A 20890-nucleotide genomic window follows, 5' to 3' on the forward strand; every position below is an offset into this window, starting at 1 on the left:
ACTCTCTCTCTCTCTCTCTCTCTCTCTCTCACACACACACACACACACACACACACACATGCTTCTACAACATATTATTCAGAGCCAATTCTTGGACATCAGTCCTTGACCAAATGCAACTCTCTCTGGAATGAACTCCATATTCAACTCAACCTCAGGATGGATGAGCTGTTTCGGAGAACAGCTGGGAACGCTGGAAGGGAGATGGTATATGAAGACCCCGGAGTGGAGGAAGGTCGCAGAGGAAGAGGCACAGGAAGCAAGGGGAAGAGGGCTTCAGATCAACTGCTCAAACCACCCCTCGCTCCGCCTGGCGGGTACCAAGAACAGTGCAGTGCAGTGCAGGGCGGGGGCAGTCTTTGTGAAAGTCAGAAGGGACTTCTGGGAAGTTCAATTACTGCCTAGATTTATATGTGGAGATATACTTATGGATCCATATTTAGCATTTCCAAACTAATGTGGCAGGAGTGGTTATGATTTTCCCCAAGACCTGGCCAGGACAACTTGGAGCTTGCTGATGTAATTACTTGTAACGTTCTACAACCCAGGGAATGGGTGGCTTCCTGTAACATTCTTCTCTATGTTTCTGGGCAGGTCACTTAACTTCTATTTTGCCTCAGTTCCCGCCTCTGTAAAATGGGAATAATAACATCTCCTTCTCAAGAAGCTGAGGGGACAAAATAGAAGAATCCATGTTAAGCACTCAGGAGAAGGCCCGGCTTAACTGTTCAACAAAGGGGGTAGCAGCCGTGGTTGTTACTACCACGTCAGCCTCCACAACATTTGGGCGCACCTGGCATTTGTGGAGTATTTGTTGGCCTGTTGTATCCTGCTTGAAAATTTAGTACGGAAATACTTGGGGGGAGAAAAAAAAGCCGTATGTTCAAAAATACTTACAAGGTTATTTATTTAAAATAACAACAAGAATATCTAAACACTGAACAATAAGGGAACGGGAGCATTCACGAAGGCACATCAGCTCAATGGAAAACCACACACTAAATCGAATGATTAATAGGGAGACTACAAAATGCTTCCACGATGTTCACAAAATGGTGTTGAGTGGATCTGAAAAAGACAAACTGTGCACTGCTGGGAAGTCAGATGGAAGAGACTGTGGAGACATGAAAACGGCTCTCGGGGTCGCCTGGGCGGTTCAGTCCGTTAAGCGTCCGACTTCAGCTCAGGTCATGATCTCAGAGCTCGTGAGTTCGAGCCCCGCGTCGGGCTCTGTGCTGCCAGCTCTACTTGGGATTCTGGGCCTCCCTCTCTCTCTGCCCCTCTCCCACTCGCACTGTTTCTCAAAAATAAACAAACATTTAAAAAAACGGTTTCTGGGGGCGCCTGGGTGGCGCAGTCGGTTAAGCGTCCGACTTCAGCCAGGTCACGATCTCCCGGTCCGTGAGTTCGAGCCCCGCGTCGGGCTCTGGGCTGATGGCTCAGAGCCTGGAGCCTGTTTCCGATTCTGTGTCTTCCTCTCTCTCTGCCCCTCCCCCGTTCATGCTCTGGCTCTCTCTGTCCCAAAAATAAATAAACGTTGAAAAAAAAAATTTTTTAAAAATGGTTTCTGGGTTGCAAAGGTGGATCACAGGTAAAGTTTTTAAAAGATGGTTAACACATGGAAATACAAAATCAACTGCAACAAAAAATGAGAGTGAAACTCGGGAGGGCGTTATTTGGGGGATTTGGAACATGGAATCCCTTGTAAAGCAATGGTTTCTTCCACGGGGCGGCAAACACCTCCAAGGAAGGTGAAATTGTCCATGGCTAAGCTCTTCCGACATCAGGCTCGTCCTATCCTATGTACCTGGGTGTGTGTTTTCTCTATCTTACTTTTTATTTAAAAAATTTTTTTTCAACGTTTATTTATTTTTGCGACAGAGAGAGACAGAGCATGAACGGGGGAGGGGCAGAGAGAGAGGGAGACACAGAATCAGAAACAGGCTCCAGGCTCTGAGCCATCAGCCCAGAGCCCGACGCGGGGCTCGAACTCACGGACCGCGAGATCGTGACCTGGCTGAAGTCGGACGCTTAACTGACTGCGCCACCCAGGCGCCCCTCTATCTTACTTTTTAAATGAATGGGTAATGGAATACGTCACCAAACACTTACTGGTGGCCTACTGCGTGAACGACTGGTACAAAATGGCCACCGGCACAGCCCCGAGAGGAAAGGCCTCACTCACGAAGGAGATAAATGAAGACAAGACAAGACGGATGAGTCACAGAGGACAAGCCAACAGCGGCTAACACAACTGCCTGCAGGCCAGGCATTGTTCTGAGGGTTTCATGGGAAGAACCCCCTTTGGTCCTCATAGGGAACCTCCAGCCTCAAGGCAGCTGCAGCCGTTCGACAGATGAGAAACCCGATGCTCAGAAAGAGCGAATGACATGCCCAAGGTCACACCGTCAGTGGTGGAGCAAGGATCTGGACCTAAGACTCTTCCCCAGGGCTCCTCCTCTCACTGCTCTGTCTCTGACCAAGAGCCACAGAGGGTGTTCATGCAGGAGGAGGTGAAAGTCCCTCTCCCAGATGCCCACCCAGGAACGGCTCACACTCATGTCTATGTCAGACACAAGGGCTCTGGTGAGTCCACGCCCAGCCTGAAACCCTGGGCTTGCCTTCGGGAGCCAGGAGCTAGATGAGGAGAGTCCACGGTATGCATTAGGGACAAAGAGATTCTGCAGTTCAGACTGGAGAATGTTAAAAAAAATTTTTTTTTTTTACGTTTATTTATCTTTGAGAGACACAGCACGAGCAGGGGAGGGGCAGAGAGAGAGGGAGACATAGAATCCGAAGCGGGCTCCAGACCTGGAGCCGTCAACGCAGAGCCCGACGCGAGGCTCAAACCCACAAACCGTGAGATCGTGACCTGAGCCGGCGTTGGACGTTTAACCCACTGAGCCACCCAGGTGCCCAGACTGGAGAATTTTTTAAGGCCCTTCTGGGAAACTGTACTGGCCTCAGAAAGATGGTGTGTGGGGGGGAGGGGGAGAGCTCAAGGGGAGGGTGCCAGCATGCGTGAGCAGAAGGTGCCGGGCACTGAGAGGGACGGACACCTCTCCCCTGCCCAGATGGGAGACTGAACAGGCTGTGCAGCCCCAGAGAGACCAGAAGAGGTTCTGATGCTGTCACTTCCCACCTCAAAGCGCTGGATCTTTTGCTCAGAAATCGAGAGAAAAAACGGACACAATTCCTGTCAAAGCTGACAACATGAAGTAGGGCACACGGAAGCATGTGCACGCACACACGTGTGCACAGTTGAAAGAGCACAGCTGTCTTGTTGCAGCAGCGACAGACTTGCCAGCCACTTACTTGGGGCCAGGCGCTGCCGCATTTCCCCTTCCTAATTATCCTGTGAAGTGGGAACTGTTCTCAGCCCCATCATACAGGTGAGAAAACCAAGGCTTACTGGGTTCAGTGGCTCTGTCAGGGTCACATGGTCATGATTTGAATCCAGGCAGCCTCTCTCTCTCAGGAACACACCGATGCACGGTATTTTAGAGCTGTGGCCACACACATAGGACACGGGCTCACCCAGAGAGACAGACGTGGCGCAGATGACAAGAGACGGCACAGATAGGCACGCGGAGGGCTGCAACAATGAACATACGCATCCCTGTCTCCACGCAAGGGTCGGCTCCTGGCACACCTCCAGGGGGCACCGTTCACACAGGATACAGAGCAGATACCGGCACCCAGCTTTCTGGAGGGGGAACTCGGCTTAGAAAATCGGTACTTAAAGTTCCCTTGGACAAACGGATGGCCTCGCTCGCTCCCCCCGCCACCTCTCCACGCCGCTGATGCCACTGGTCCTCACCGCGGCTGTGCAGAGCGGGGGTCTGGTGCCATGGAGGGAGGAAACCCAGGCCTAGGAATGAATGTGCCGCTTGTCGGCTCTGCTACCCGCGGCAGCACAACACGGCGCCCTGTTTCTCCTGGAATCGGAGCCCTGAGTCCGTTCCAGCCCTCGTTTTCACGTCTTTCTTCCCAACAGACACAAGGCCTGCTCAGTTCTAGAGAGTTGGTGTGGCTGCCAAAGAGCAGCGGAGGGGAGAAGGCCTTGAAAAGTCACTTTATGAAACATCCCGGCTCGCGGAGGCCAAGCCACGAGGCCCGAGCGGCTGACTTTCCATTCACCACACACCCCACCCAGAGACGAGGGGCTCAGTTACAGCCAGCCCTTGTTCTCACCCGCTGGGAGCCCCGGGGAGTCGGAATTCACGGGGATGGCATCAGAAAACCCTTGGCAGGAAACTCCGCTTCTGGCATCTTCCTCGGGGGCCACAGCTTGCTGTGGTCAGCCGAGACGGCGTGATGCAAGAACTGAGAGACGGCTGTCCACCGCGGGGCCTTCTTGAGCCCGGAGACCCAGGCTGAGACTGAGGCGGGCCAGCTCTCCGTTACGTGCAGTGCCTGAGACGGTCTCAATACTTCACCAATCCACGTATTCTCTACATTCAACAAAAGTGTCGTAGGCACCTACTGTGTGCCACGTGTTACTGTTTTAGGCACACACAGCGGCGAACAGAACAGTCTCCCCCCTCACGCAGCTTCTTCTCGAAACTGTCACGCTCTCCCCAGCCCTCCTCCAATTAACAGCTGTGTGACCTGGGGCACACCATGTCCCCTCTCCATGCATCAGGGAGGTCTCTCCTAGGGTTCTTGTGAACCAGCATCTGGGAGCCACCAAATTCCCCCTTGGGGCCTGAACTAGACCGGGTTGGTTTCCATCACTCGCAGCCAAGAGCTGTGCCCAGGAGATCAGGAAAGAGAGCGGAGAAGACAAAAAGCGGGTTTGAGAGAGCTGCGGGGAGCTGATGAGTCATTTGCGCATCTGGAAAGCAGACGGGAAGACACGTGGAGCGAAGGCGGCCTCAGGGAAGAGAGGCTGCGTTCGCTCCAACTTCCCCAACAGCCCTTGGACGCTCAGGGTCAAAAGAGATCACAAGACCCCTGGGACAAAGAGGGAGATGCTAAAAAGCCAAATGGTCAATGCAACAGTAATGCGTTCAGTGTTCATTAAAAAATTATTTGGTGTGCTTCGAACAGGCTAGGTACTGGGGCCCGGTGTGCAGATGCAACAGAAGATAAACCGAAGAGCAGGGAGTGTCTCTTCCTGCAAGGGTCATACAGTCTTTCACGAGTCACCCTCTTGCCTGGAACCTCGTGGCCTCACTCATTCATTCATTCATCCATTTTCTTGCCTGCTCACCAGCCGTGTGCAGGCCTCTGGCTAAAACCAGCACCGTACAGAGTCCACTGTGGCAGCCAGCCTTGCCAATCAGGCCGGTCTGCATTCGAAGCCAGGCCTCAGCTACCTGCTCTGTAAAATGGAAATAATGCAGATTTCTTTGTAAGGAAGGAACGGAATCAGGCTTTTTTAAAGCCCCTCCTGGGCCCAGTGATGCGCACTGGCTAAGAGCTCACTCAATGGTTCAGGTGAACATCCTGCAGCTTCTCAGGAAGTCTTCTGAGCCAGAACCTCCGGGACGTCACGGAGACCATCTCGGCTTCCTTGTGGCTCATGCTCACTCCTGAGTTTCGTACCTGGATGCTCACAGTTGCACACTCAGAATTTTCCTAACCAGGTACCTGATTTTCAGCCTCAAACTGGAAACATTCCCCTAGTTTATTCGAGACTCACTGGAGGGGACCACAATATCCTTGGTTGACACGTGGTTAGCTTCTAGAAGAGTAAGAAATGTTAAATTTAGGGAGGAAGGGACATCAGGAGGCCCTTGTGTGACATTTCGAGGCTTGTTCTGAGTTCAGAGGCCATATTTAGATAGTACTCAGGGCCCAGACTGAGTTCTAGAAACCGGGCCAAAGGATCCGCCCATAACGACACATATCAAAACTGGAGAAAGCCTCGGTCATGGGGAAAAAGGGTGAAAATTACAAAGCCCTTCTTCCGAACCAGCTTCTAAAAGTGAACAGAAAGAGCAGGAAGCTGCCCAAAGTGTGCCCCAACCTCCCTCTTCAGAGCCAGAAAGAGTAACAGGTCCATTTCCAACTTGCAATTTAATTCTATTTTGGAGTTTACTGGAAAGCAGAAAATAAGAAAGGGATCTGAAAGAGGCCAGCAGTTTGAAGGCAAGGACAAAACTGAAACACACACATTAGACCAAAGAATTCAAAGGGCCTGGCAGCCTGGGTCCCCCAGTATCTTCACGGCCCCTCAAGCCCCCTCATGCCTAAGCAAATTAGCAACGGTGTGTGTGCTCTTGACTTTGAGAATCACGGTTACCTTCCTACCTCCTCATGCAGGGAGTCAAGAAGGGATGGTCACACGTTGAGAAAGAATGCCCTCTGGAAGTACTCAATAGTTTCTGGCGCATTGATATCCGAAGGGCATGGGTAAGATAGGGTTTTAGCTGCAGACAAGACTCAAAAGGAACACTGAATACTACCAGGTGACCGACAGGGTCTCTGAGACAGCCAGAGTCAAGCTCAGGGGTTCCTCTGCTGTAGCAGACAATGACCCAACCACAATGGGAATGGCCAGCACAGACCCCCTTGCCTTTGCTGCTATTGGGTTTACACTACCCGTGTCGGGCACAGAACCGAAACCTTGACCTCTGCTGATGCCCAAAGCCAATACCTCAATGGCTCCCCTTCGGCCCAGCGTGCTTGGCTGCCTCCCTCATTTCACTTGCTTCTTCACGAAATCCAAAAATGCACATGAGAGAGGTGCATCAGAGGAGTCCTCAGTGAGCAGAGAAAGTGCCTGGACGTTCCTGGGCCACCAGGTACACTACACTTTGATGCTGTTGCCTGCCATCATTGTCACTGCATGAGATTTCTTGCATATTCCATAGAATGCTGTAAACACTGTAATGAAGAGGTTGGACTGCCCACTCAGCAGCAAAGAAACGGGGCCCCGGAACCTCACTGCCTGGGTCTGCACCCTGCAACTCAGCCCGTACGGCCTGGAGGTCTTGGGACAACTCAGTCATCTACACCGTAGAACATGAATCACAGTCGCGTGTGTTTCGCAGCCCATTTGTAGGGCTTATACAAGCTCATGCAGGCCAAGCATTCAACACAGCGCCTGTAACATACATTTGTACAAATTTTGTCAGTTGTAGTTGCTGCTGTTGATGTTGATAATAAAAAATAAAATAGTAACATGATAACCCCCTTCATGGTGCTCGTTTCCGGATAGAGTGCAACATTAAAGCCAAGAGCTATCTGCTTAATGCAATTTGCTTCCCAATTAATTAATTATATCCAAATTGAATTATATTGTCTCACTCTCCAAGGAACTGGTAGTTTCACCTTGGGCTGCTAAAAATGTCCTGCCACCAAAAATTGCTTATAAGGCATCCCTGTCACTTCACTCGACGAAAGTTAAGTTGATTATTTTTTGAAGAAGTCTTTTGGCCATCAGGCCTTGTGACACTGAATGGAGAAAAACCACTTCTAAGAGCGGCTGAAAACACTCCTTGGCTGGCTCTGAGTTTGGGGGTCACTGCTCAAGAGGGTGACTTTTCCGAGACCTCCCATCTCTGATAGCTCTGGGTCAGACAGCGGAACTATGAAACGTCCCGCTTCAGCTCTGTTCTGTGCAAATGACAAAATACTCACCTGGCTTCAAAAGAAGCCAAAAGGCTCTAGAAAAAAAACCTAGTGCTGGCCAAGGCCTCTGTCTGATGAACAGGAGGCCTATCTTACTGACTGTTAGGTACATGGGCGGTCCAGCTGTTAAATCATGACATCCCCTGCTGACTCTCAGCCGGGCTCCCAACAGTAGGTGGCAAGGCGGCTGAGGGAGAAAAGGATGTTTTCTTTCTACTGGCCCATTATTTTTCGAAAGCCCATTCAGATTTCTTGGTAGACAAAGCAGGGGGAAGGTGATCTTCCCGCCCTGTAAGAGATGATGTTTTTAATGGGCAGGCGCCCAGTTGCTCACCCCACACCAGCTTGGCTTGAAGGTTATGTGTGAACAGTGCATGCATGGTTGCTTCTTTGGGTCCCCAAATCTCTCCCCCTTCCAGTGTTATCCACAGACCCTGCAGCTGAAGATCTATATCCTGATGAGGCAGAGCTTACGTTCTCATGGCTACACTTCAGCCCAAGTCTAAGGCAATCATTCACACGAACAATATGTGAGCAGCATGGAGATGTAGAGGCGTGGACGGCAAAATGCATCCATGTGAGGTGGTCCGAGTACACACACATACCCCAAGGATTCCATGACTCCAGGCTTAACTCTGCTTGGACTCAAGCACATTGCCTCCCGTGTAGTTAGAGACCAGAATAAAACCCATGTAAACAGATTAAATGCCATGACAACCACATTCCAATCTTACAAATACCAAGGATTGGAGTGGGGGAAGGACTCACTTGGAGATTAGCATTTCTTGGGCAGAGCAGAGAAGGGAGAAGGCAGAGAGGCTCTCAGGAATCTAAGTAATCAAAGTTCTTTCCGACTCTGATGGAAATTCCTCTCATGTTTGGGTTCTCCCTGTCAACCACCATCCACCATCTTGGAAGGTGGCCCAACTGATGAAGCTCCAAAGGGATCTAATGACATTTGCTTTCCCAACCAAGGAACACCTTAACAGGGGGATCTCTCCAGCTGCACTCTCATTTTCCTGATGGTCCTACTGTTGGGAAAAAGGAAGAAGGGATATATAACCTCTCGAATCCTACACCTGATTTGCAATCCAGCCCATGTTCGCTATATCTGCATCTGTTCAGTAGCTCACTACAGTGACTAATATGGGCTGAGTGTGACTGGAAGGTGAATAGGGACAGGGATACTCCGCACTTTTTCCCTGAAACTCATTGTCACTCAAGCTTAGATACACCACGAGGAAAAGTACACCCCGAGAAATTCAACCTTGCAAGAGGCCAGACGTGAACCCCCAAAAGGAGGTGTCAGTCCCAGTTCTCCGCACAGAGGTGTTCACAGGTCCTTCAACGCTGGGAGAAAAATGCATTCCATGGTTGCTAAATCCGGTTTTCCCCTTTTCTAGCCCACACCAAGCATTCTCAAAACACCCTTCCAAACTCAGCTACAATGCCAGTTCTGTAGGAAGGCCCCCCTGGTGCCTCAGACTGGTTCAGGCCCCCCTTGCACACTCTCATTAACCTCAGTCTCCTCCACTAAATTAAAAACTCCAGGAGGCCAGAGGATGTGCCTACATGCTCACCATTATCCCCCCAAAGCCTAGCCCAGAGCCTGACACACCGTAGACGCTCACGGCATACAACCCACAGGGACTACACGGCAACAGTTGGCCTGTGTGTGCCCCTGACGCTCTACTCAGAAAAGAGGTGGCATTTCTGATGACAGGATACATCTATGTATCACCACTGCACACCCCTGTACTTTGGGGGCCCTGGGCTAGCTCCACACTCTCTCACAACTTCCCAGGAGACATTCTCAGTGTCCACACGTGAGCAAAGAGCGGGGCTGTTCTCACTGTGTTTTCTTAGATTCTGTCTTTGTCCAGCCGGCATCCATGCATCACAGGGAGGATTATATTAACCCTATATTTTCATATTTTCTGTATTCTTGATGCTCTGGCATTGGGGTTCCTCCCAGAGCTGGACAATTCTCCAGTTCTTACACACAGCAAAAGGTCAGCCAGGGGCACCCCTTTCATATACAAACCAACTGATTCCTAGTCTAAACCTGCCTCCCTCCCAACCACCACTTGATCCAGCACAAGCAGAAGCCACAAGAAGGCTTTACTGACTTACCCCTCATTTATCCTCACAACAGCCTCAAGTGGTAACAACTGAGGCTAAGAGGGATGAGGAACTGTGGCCTGCAGCATCCAACTAGAAAGCCTTATCTCCTACCACATTCCCCCTCACTCACTCAGCTCTAGGGACACCAGTCTTCTTGTGGCCCTGCCCCAGGACATTTGCACAGATTGTTTCTTGTGCCTGGATTACTCTCTCCTCCCTTCTTCACCTGGCTAACTGCACTCAACCTTCACATCCCACCTTATTCATCCCCCAAGAAGCCTTCTCTGGCCCTTCTCCAGACCAAACCACCCTATTAAAAGCTCTCTTATCATCAGACCTTCTTTTTCTCTGTCACTTGTAAAAGTTACATTTTCACAGAAGAGCCATTGTTGCTGGCTCCCCACTGTATGCATCTGTCTGCCAGATTCAAGATGCCCACAAAATCTTTGACGTTCCAGTCATGGAGAGGTGGGGTCTTCTTCCCCCTTAAAACCGGGCTAGCCTTAGTGACTTGTTTGACCAACAGAATGGGGCAGAAGGGGTGTTCTGGGAGCTCAGAGCCTAGGTGATAAGAAAGCTCCTGCTGGGACTCTTGGAACATTCACTCTTGGGAAGCGTCTTTTTGGAACCCGGCCATCATTCCGCGAGAAGCCCAAGTCACATGTGCTCTAGTCGACAGCTCCAGATGAGCTCCCAGCCAGCCGTCAGCACCAGCTGCCAGCTGCATGAATGAGACACGTTGAGCATCCAGCCCAGCCAAACCTTAAGATGACTGACTGCAGCCCCGGCCCTTATCTGACTGCAACACACACAAAAAAATCCAAGGGACAACCGTCCAGCTAAGCCCAGTCAGCCCACGAAACTTTAAGAGCTAATAAGTAACTGTTTAAGCCACTAAGTTTGTGAGCAATTTGTTCCACGGCAATAATAAGTAACTGTTTAAGCCACTAAGTTTGTGAGCAATTTGTTCCACGGCAATAGATAAGCAGGACGCCCTAGGATCCGCTACAATAAGTAGGTGTTCACGCCTTAGGGATACATACTTGAGCAGCAGCGACGACTAGATACTCAGTAAGTACATAACCGGTTGACTAAATGAAGAACGGAATGTGTCAACTAATGACAGAGGTGGGATTTGAACCAAATTACATAAATTCAAATCTCCCTTCCCTTTTCTTTTTAACCGTAACCTAATGTTCCCTTAAAAAGGAAAACATTAAAAAAAAAAAATAAGATAAAATAATAAAATAAAATGAAACAAATGAAAACAAAACAAAACATGATCTTCCTGCCTGTCATATTTGCTATAGGTTCTGAAGGAAAAGTGGAATTCTCAAACGGAGTCTTGTCGCGAGATGGCGAGATGGTAGCCTCTGTAGCTTTCTAGCCCCGGGGAGGTTCAGAGTGAAAAAGCCAGTTTGCTTCTGTGTTGTCAGGCCCTCACCATGGTATTGCACGGAGGCCAACAAACGTTTCCTGTAAAGGGTCACATAATAAATATGTTCAGCTTTGCAGGCCATGAGGTCTCTGTTCCAACTACTCACCTCTGCCTTAGGGTCAAAGCATGCACCATAGACAATATGGAAATGAATGGGTATGGCTGTGTTCCAATAAAACTTTATTTACACAAACACAAACAGAGGGCCAGATCTGCCCCTCCCTGGTACACTGCATATTCCAGCCGTCCTTAAATTTAGGAGTGATCATGTTGTTTGCAGACCCAATGAAACAGGCAATGCTTCCAAAGGAAATAACTTTCAGTACACTGAATAGTGCACTGAATAGTGCACTGCAGACAGCATTTTTCACTGTATGTTAGCATGGGCAGGCAGGTTCAGATGCAAAAGATATAAGAAGAAGATACAGTAAAAAAAAAAAATTAATATAGAAAAAAATATGATCCACCAACCTTTTCTCCCGTAAAGTAGGGGAGGGGAAGCCTGCTCCCTTTGATTTGAGTCTGAGATGCCTATCACCAGCTCCTAAGAGCAACGTTCAATTAGAGTGGTATTTGGAAACCATTGAGGCAGCTCTTGGCAAAGAGAAATGCCCCCTTGTAGGCCCTCAATGAACTATTTGTTAATAAATAACTGAATCTGTGTCTATTAGAATAAGAGGAAGCCACTAGTTTCTATTGGCCCATTCAATATTAGGGCTTAGTTACTGGGTGAAGTTTATTCAAAGCAGCAGAACATTGTAAGTAATGGCCTCCTTACTCACTTGTCTTTGTAGGATCAAGGCTTTAATTTCAGAAAGTACCACCTAGGTTAGCCGAAATTGAACTTAGGTATACATAAGGCAGTGCTCCAACCATAGCTTGTACCTAGATATCAGAGTTATACAGTTAACTTTTTTTAAACTTTGTGTTTTAAAATAATTACGGACTCCATACATTTAATTTTTAAATGGCTAATGTTAATTCTCTCAGACAACAGAAATTTGCCATGCTATTATTAGCAGTGACAGCTCAATGCATGAAGAATTTCCGAACTCACAGAGCACTTTTTAAAAACAGTGCGGTATCATTTTATTCTTAAACCAATTCCAGGATCAAATAGGTATAACCATTTTCATTCAATAGGCGAAGAAAGTGAGGTTCACAGTAAGTACCAGTGACCTGCCCATGGACACAGCTTATAAGGGGCAGAAATGAGGCTGTAAACCACACCTTCTAGTTTTAGGGCCCTTGCATGGGAACACCTCAAAAGAACAGGGTAACTCCTCTCCAGTTATAATTGATATGCAACATCTATTTCCACTGTGCTTTGCAAAGTTTAGCACTATCCAAAAAAAAATGTTAGCTTGGCTAATTATTCAGATTTTTTTTAGCGAGGGTCCAAAATGTTCAGTTGAGTGGGTGTGCGTGTTATGTGTTACACCATATTTTTATTTTTATTTATTTTTATTTTTTTAATTTTTTCCAACGTTTTTATTTATTTTGGGGACAGAGAGAGACAGAGCATGAACAGGGGAGGGGCAGAGAGAGAGGGAGACACAGAATCGGAAACAGGCTCCAGGCTCTGAGCCATCAGCCCAGAGCCTGACGCGGGGCTCGAACTCACGGACCGGGAGATCGTGACCTGGCTGAAGTCGGACGCTCAACCGACTGCGCCACCCAGGTGCCCCTGTTACACCATATTTTTAAAAGGAGGCGAATGTCCAATAGTGACCCAAGGGCTTGGCTTGGAAGCAAATTTCAATCAAAAACATCAATTTACTGCCTGAATTTGCCTCCGTTTCAATAACTGAATCTTTCTTGATTGACTCAATAAAACCCACTTCAGATTTAAACACCAGGGTGGGAGGTGAGCTGGTCCAAGCCAGATGGCCTTTTCTTTGGGATCTCACCAAACAGAAGCCAGCTGCTTTCCTGACCGTGCCCTGACACCACCATGGTCCCTCCCCCATACAATGTCCCTCCCCCAGGAGCTGTGCCCACCCTGGGGCTATTTTCACTTTGCGACTTGGTTTACCCTATTAGAGCAAGCTTGCTTGCTTGCTTGCTTGCTTGCTTGCTTGCTTGCTTTTAATTTATTTTTGAGACACACACACACACACACACACACACACACACACACACACACACAGAGTGTGAGCGGGGGAGGGGCACAGAGAGCGGGAGACACAGAATCCGAAGCAGGCTCCAGGCTCTGAACTGTCAGCACAGAGCCCGATGTGGGGCTCGAACCCATGAACGGTGAGATCATGACCTGAGCTGAAGTCAGACACTTAACTGACTGGGCCACCCAAGTGCCCCAGAGCAACCTTTCAGATCAAATATTAGGGTCCCATGAAGAGTCTGCAGTGAATTAAGAACTGCACATATATTTTTATCTTAAAACAATACACCTGTGCCTTGCCTCTCACTGTTCTTTAGATGGGAGGCAAAGGGAAGCTCAAACCAGAAAATTCCTTGTGGGGCTCCTGAAAAATCTGCCCATGAAGGTGAGCTCCTTCACCTAAATCTGCTCCACCCCCAGCCATGAAGGTGTGGCTGGCTGTATTCTCCAGAGAGCACTGCAACGACGTCACCCAACCCACATATTCTTCTGCATCGTGACTTTGCCACACACACCCCGTCCCCCTCATCCCAACGAGGGGTGGGGTCTCTTTTTCCAGCCCCTGGAATCTGGGCGGGCCCTGTGACCGCTTTGAGCAACGGCACACGGCAGGAGTGATGCCGTGCCAGTTCCAGTCGGAGCCCTCCACTTCCTGGCAGCCTCCACTTCCTGCCTCCTGCAGGCCAGCTGCCACACTGGAAGTGTTGCTGCCCTGAGACCACCCTGCCATGAGAAAATCAAGTCACAGCCAAAGGCTCTGAAGACAAGATGCCACATGGAGAGAGAAGGAGCTCAGGAAGGAACAAGAGGGCAAACATATGGATGAAGAAATCATTCTAGAAACGGATCGCCCAGCCCCAGCTGCTGCGCACGGAGCAGAAACAAACCGCCCGGCAGAGCTCTTCCTGAAATCCTGACCCTGACAAAACCAGCAACCAAATAAAATGGCGGTTTCAAGCCATCAGGTTTTGAGACAGTTTGTTTTACAATAATAAAGAACTGATACGTGTATTTTTTGTTTTTATTGAAACATAAGGTAGCTGTCATTTGAGGCCCTGTCGATGGCTCCATGGTCTGTGGACTGCAAAGTAGGCGCCCAATCCAGCCGGTGGCCCTCACGTCTTGCCCGGGTAGGCCGGCACTTCCCCACAGGGATGCTCTCTCTAGTCTTCCTCTGAGGGGGGCGGGGGGGGGGGGACTTTATCATACCCACAAGGTTCCATATAGACTAGCAGTGACCCCAAGCTCAGTCACCCAGATGTGAGACCTCAATGCTGGAAAGCGAAGACTTTCAAGGAAAAATGGGATCGCCACAGCCAGCCACAGTCCCCTTCCCTGCTGGTGATCTCGCTGGGCTTCCCAGGTCTTCCTGGTCCCCCCTTCTTCCGTCCCCAAGCTCCACCCCACAACTGCAGGCTGACGTCCTCCTGCCCATCGGGGCTGCTTACTCAGGGGTGGTGCCTGTTGACGGACACCCCACAGAACCGCCCACCTCAGGACAGAAGGCCATCACTGAGGTAGCTCAAGGGCAGCGGAGTCTGCTCGCTGTGGCCTTTCCCCAGTGGCTGGCAGCTGGACTAATTCAGAACCCATTACGATGATTTTTTCCTCCAAGGCCCTTCCATAAGGACTGAATACTAATGAATCTCCACTACAGAAAAGGGGTCTCCTGCTGCCCTGGCTGCTGGGCAGTGGGGACAGTCACTTGCCTGGGCTTTCGTGTGGGAGTCCACACTGATTACGGCTATTTCACGGAATGACGAAGGGCTCTCTGTGCCATGAGGCAGAGCCCCAGGAACAATCCTCACAGTGTGAGCGAGTCTGACGCCCACATCCACGGGACTCTACATGTCGGTGGCTGAAGCTGTCTTTGCCTCCCGAGAAGGGGCAGGAAGTCTGACTGGCCTCAGTCTTACCATTTATGCCTGTCCCGAGAACCTTTAAATCTGTCCGCCCAATCCAGGGCATGTCTGGACATCATTCTCCCTTTCTGTCCTCTGAGAAGTGGGTGCAGATCACTTGGGACTTTAGAGCCAGAAAGATCTGTGTTCAAATCCACACTCTGCTGGTTCTTAGCCGCGTGACTTTGGGTGAGATGCTAAATTTCTCTGGGTCTCTGTTTCCTTGCCTACAAAACAGAGGCAACAACACCTTCTAGCAAACCCACAAGTACTGAAGAGGATAAGGCCGAAGGCACTAGAAACAACAGCACCCAGGTTCTCCCGTGTGGCTCATGAATAAACCTTTCTGAAAAAACTTTAACGGTTATTTATTTTTTTATTTTTATTTTTTTTAATGTTTATTTTTGAAACAATGCGAGAGACAGAGTGCAAGCAGCGGAGGGGCAGACAGAGGGAGACACAGAATCTGAAGCGGGCTCCAGGCTCTGAGCTGTCAGCCCAGAGACCGACGCGGGGCTCAAACTCACGAACTGCGAGATCGTGACCTGAGCCAAAGCTGGACGCTCAACCAACTGAGCCACTCAGGCGCCCCTAACAGTAATTTATTTACTTTGATATATTTAAGAAGAAAATGGGTTTCATTCATACTATGACATTATGGATAGCAGAGCTTAAGGCTGAGCCCGAGTAAATAGTGAGCACATTTAAAGAAAAATGTTGGGGCGCCTGGGTGGCTCAGTCGGTTGAGTGTCTGACTTCGGCTCAGGTCATGATCTCCCAGCTCGTGAGCTCGAGTCCCGCATTGAGCTTTCTGCTGTCATTATGAAGTCTGCTTTGGATTGATCCTCTGTCTACCTCTCTCTCTGCACCTCCCCCACTCACATGCTCTCTCTCAAAAATAAAAATAAACATTAAAAAACATAAAGAATACTAAGTAACTATTGGCAGGAAGAGTGTAACGTGGATGTTACAGAATCCGCCATGTGCACACGTAGTATGTGTGCACCCCATCAGCACCCCAGGGCCTGTTAGGTGCTGATGAAGGTCTGCTTCCTTCTGCTGTGGCTCGCCTGTCACAGCAGCCCCAAGGCTTGTGACAGCATCAGCCTCTACCCTTGAACTTGGCTCTGGCCTCATTAGGGCTTGGCCAAGGCTTAGAAGTTGGAGGCAGAGTCCCCGAAGTCTCAGGCATTCTTCCCCTCTCCAGAGTGACGACCAAGAACAGTCTTTGGCTTTGCAAATCACAAATTCCCTTTAAGCGCCTCGTCAACGGCAGGGCTGGCCCACCTCAATAAAATTTTATTCGGGGCTTGCAATTCCCCACTCTTCCATGCCATCTGCTGCCCTTTCTCTGTGTGCTTAACTCCCTGCTGACAAGCGATGGGTTTTAGGTGTACGCACAAGGGCAGGGTGACAGCCAGGGAAGGCCACTCATGAGCATCGTCTGTATATTTTGGGAGCCAAGACCTACCAATTACATAGGATGTCGGGTAGCTCGCCTGCAAATGTCGGCCAACTCTAGATTACTGGGGCCAGGTCAACTGAGAAGCCAGATCCATGGACTACGAATTTTTAAGCTTCTGGAGCAACAGAACCTCTGAGTTCACAGAAACCAAAGCCCACATTTAAATGCAGGGCCCAATTGCATATTTCAGAGAAAGACCTTTGTCAATTGTTCACAAGAACTCCTCCAACCGGACTCTCAACTTACACCTGTTGCTGTTCATCTGACCTTCAGTGACGTCTGGACTGGTTTTACTCAGCAGCCCCGAATGGCTTTTCCTTCCCGCGGCACACAGCCACACGGGTGCCTGCCACCACGCCGTTGCCCAGGCTGTTCCCTGTGCACGAACGCTCTTCCAGGCTGCCTCTCTACCCAGAGAGCCTGAATGTCCCCTTCATGCTTGGCTCAGACACTGCTTGCTCCAAGAAGCCACCGCTGACCACCTAAGAGTTAATACCCCACTATTGAGAGCCACTTATCCATCCCATCTGGCCCATCTCACGTCGAACCATAACCTGCTCCCATGAGCATCTACGTATTTGTCCGTGAGCTCCGTTTCCAATGTTCCATATGAGGCCACGGGCAGAGTAAGTGAGCCATACATGTCTGGAGAATAAATGAACACAGGAATCCCATAGTGACAGTATCCATCCATTGAACAAACATTTGCTGAGTGCGCACTGTGTGCGAGGCACTAAAGATACCAACTAAACAGGAAGGAAGGGTACATTCCTGCCTTCGTTGGGTTTACATTGTAGATACAAAGAGACAAAATTATACACAAATAAACAAGATGATTTCAGATAGTGATAAATGTTATGACAAAAATTCTTAAAAAGGTAGTAGAGTAGAGCAGGGATCAGCCAACTACAGCCTGTGTGGGTCAAATCCAGCTGGCCATCTGTTTTTGTAAGTAGAGTGTTAACAAAATAATACCCCCATTTATTTACATGTTGCCTGTGAAAGCTTTTGCACAACAATGACAGAGTTGAGTAGTTGCCACAGAGACCATATGGTCCTCAAGCCTAAGATACTTACTATCTGGTCTTTGACAGAAAAAGATTTGCATAGAAAGAGATGCGGGGAGAGGGAGACTTTAGTAGGTGAACAGGAAAGCCCCCCTGAGAAGACAGATGTTAGAATGAAGACCAGAATGAGAAGAAGGCATCCGCCAAGCAAATACCGGGGCAGGAGGGAGTCCGAGGCAGCAAGAACAGCAAGTGCAAAGGCCCTGAGGTAAGACTGGGCTTGGTGTATTCTAGAGACAGAAGGCTAGTGAGGCACCATCAGCTATCGACCGGTACAAGACAACCCCACGGTAGGCAGGGGTGATGAGAAACCCCACACGCTGGGGTAAGGGCTTTTTGCTAAGACTTGTGAACAATTCTGAAAGTCAGCGAGAGTGTCTGGGGTTTTGGCAACAAGTGACAAGACGGTGACTATGAAAGAGGAGGGGACAGCACCATCACGGTGGACGATGGAACCCAAAATGCTGACAAGTTGGCTCACGGCTTCTTTCCCACTGAGAACAAAGTCTGCTTGTCAGGGTAACCAGTTCCGTGTCAACCCCCCGCCCCCCAACATTCAGGGCTGTTCCAACTGCTTAGGCAAGATGTTTCCAGAATAGTGGAACCAGTGGGCCAAACAAGCATCTCACCCACACTGCTATTTTTATTTAAAAGACTCACGGTTTCTTTTCTTAATTTGTGTTGTGAGAGTGAACTTTTAGTTCACTCTAAAACCACAGGTTTTATATAGCAGTTATATGTATTTCCCTTAAATACAACAAATACACTTAAAAAAAATGTTTGCCTGTGTACCACCTGCCTCCCAGTTACACTTTGGGAACCCACGGCTTAGGCATAGACCTTCCAGAACTTCACTGATGCTCCAGCTCCCCACATCACAACATAGGGCGGTGGTTTCAGAGGGGACCGTGCAATCACGGGGCAGTGCAGGGGACACGGCCCAAGTCCTGGAGTCGCACACAGCTCAAACACGACCCTACCCCTTACCAGCCGTATGCTCTTGGCCAGGTCAAACCTTGAGAGCCTCAGACTTCTCATCTGTAAAATGGAGCCGGGCCACACAGTTGTTGTAGGAATTAGGAGATGTGCACGGTGTGGCCTAAAACCTGACACCTAGTAGATGCTCTCAATAAATGACCGCAGCTATGACAACAGATACAGAATTATTTATGGTTACAATTGTGATCATCCAACGGCCTTTCTGTTCTCGCAAAGTGCGAACAACCCCTCTGGTCACCGATGTGTCTGAGCTTCTGAGACATCTGCGGCCCCCTGCCTGCCCACCGCCCATTTGCTGTAGACAGAGTGGTAGTTTGGGGGACCTGTAGACAGAGCAGTAGTTTTCCACTGGGTTTGCCAAAGTAGGTCTCCTTTTTCTTGCTTTCCTTTTATTTTTTGTTTCCAAAAGACTCCTGATTAACAATCGTTCAGAGGGGAGGAGGGAAGAAATTACTGCAATGTTCCTTGTTCTGGTCCCTGCTGGGTTGGGAGGCTGCTATTTCAGACTCAATCAGCTACCTGCAGGGTCACTGGATGAAATTCCTCCCCACAGGGATCAGGAGGAAGGGGCCCCATTGGGACACTTCCACTGGTGACCCGTGGCCTGAAAACCCCAACCGCTCAGAAGTCCCCAGGGACCTCAACCTCAGCCAGGACGGGAGCCCAATTTCTTTAAGAAACCCCCTCGTAGAAAAGCGGGGTCTCACACTGGCTCTGCAGGAAAAAGTGCTGCCTCCGTCCTTACAAAGCAATTACATTCAAGTTGTGAGCATCAAACACGTCCTTAACTGGAGGTAATTCGAACTTCGCTTTGAACCCCCCCTGCAGGAGCAGGCTTACGGTCTCTACTGCTTAATTCAGAAAATCACTGAAACTGGTCTTTCTTCCCTCGGCACAAAGCAAGGGCAGAGGAAGCTAGCTCGTCGGCAATGCAGCCGCTGGGTCAGGAGAGCTCAGCCGCTGGCGGACAGGACGCCGCACACGCTGCTCTCGTCCTCCATGCAAGGCTTGTCGCGTGGGTCCTCTGAGCCTGTCGCTGGCTTCCAGGGCCAGGCCACTTCGGTGCAAAACAAAGATGGGGGTGCCTGGTTTAAAAGCGGTGAGGAATTTCAAGACAGTGATGGCAGAGCATGAAAGCCAATCCTGCCAGCTTCCTCCCTTTCTGGGGTGCCTCCCGTGACCACTTTCCCTAGGTTCTCCCAGCGGGACCAGGTCCTGGGATTTCACAAAGGGTTGGTTTTTTTTTTCTTCTTCTTCTAACTTGTGAGTGTCTACGCAAAGTCCTTACAAAGGAATAATATGGCCTTCCAGTTTCACCGACAGTGAATCCTCTTGCTTACAAAGAACAGGATGACACGAAACAGAGCTCACCCAGAACAATCTTCATACCAGCACGATGGTATCTGAGAAATCAGGGAGCCTCAGAGCTTTCCAGCCCGTGGACCAGAAACCCAAAGCCTAAGTTTGTTCTGGTTTCTGTCACTTCATCCTACCAAGGCAGGATGCAAAGACAGGGGCGCCTATATAGGGGCGCCTGGGTGGCTCAGTCGGTTAAGCATCCGACTTCGGCTCAGGTCATGATCTCACTGTCCGTGAGTTCAAGCCCCACGTTGGGCTCTGTGCTGACAGCTCAGAGCCTGGAGCCCGTTTCCGATTCTGTGTCTCCCTCTCTCTCTGCCCCTCCCCTGTTCATGCTCTGTCTCTCTCTGTCTCAAAAGTAAATAAACGTTAAAAAAAATAAAAAAAAAGAAGTATATAATACTGTACTGTATATTTGGAAGTTGCTAAGAGAGTAGACCTTAAAAGTTCTCAGAACAACTTCTTTCTTTTTTTTTTTTTTTTATAACGATGTGTAGTGATAGATGTAATCAGATTTACTGGGAACACTCTGCAGTCTATAAACATATTGAATCATTACGCTGTATGACTGTAAGTAATATAATGCTTTGTGTCAATTACATCTCAATTAAAAAAAAGATGTAGAATGGCCCAAAGTGTATAAATAAGGTAAAATGAAAAAAGGGCAATAAGAAAAAGCTGGCAAAACTTTAAAAAATACAAATAATAAGTAAATAATAATGCCAGTAATTAATAAATATAATAAGTAAATAAAAATAAAGTAAAATTAAAGCCTTCTGCAGAGCAGGGGTCAGCAAACTTTTTTCTGTAAAGGCCCAGGAAGTAAACATTTTC

At 49.1% G+C, this 20890-nt stretch overlaps 1 protein-coding gene across 2 annotated transcripts in view; it reads right to left on the reverse strand.

Moving 5' to 3' along the window:
* Positions 1 to 20890, reverse strand: part of XYLT1 (xylosyltransferase 1) — a 278553-nt gene that overhangs the window by 255006 nt on the left and 2657 nt on the right. Inside the window, exon 1 of one of the 2 annotated variants that reach the window (XM_040458948.1) lies at positions 15182 to 15205. The exons of the other annotated variant lie outside the window; for it this stretch is intronic. Coding sequence (XP_040314882.1) covers positions 15182 to 15184 — 3 coding nt within the window. The 5' untranslated portion in view covers positions 15185 to 15205. Of the gene's footprint in view, positions 1 to 15181; positions 15206 to 20890 lie in introns of those variants that run through there. 2 annotated transcript variants of the gene reach the window in all.

This window comes from Herpailurus yagouaroundi, unplaced genomic scaffold (assembly GCF_014898765.1).
Source record: "Herpailurus yagouaroundi ecotype Mexico unplaced genomic scaffold, PumYag 222, whole genome shotgun sequence".
NCBI classification, from domain to species: domain Eukaryota; kingdom Metazoa; phylum Chordata; class Mammalia; order Carnivora; family Felidae; genus Herpailurus; species Herpailurus yagouaroundi.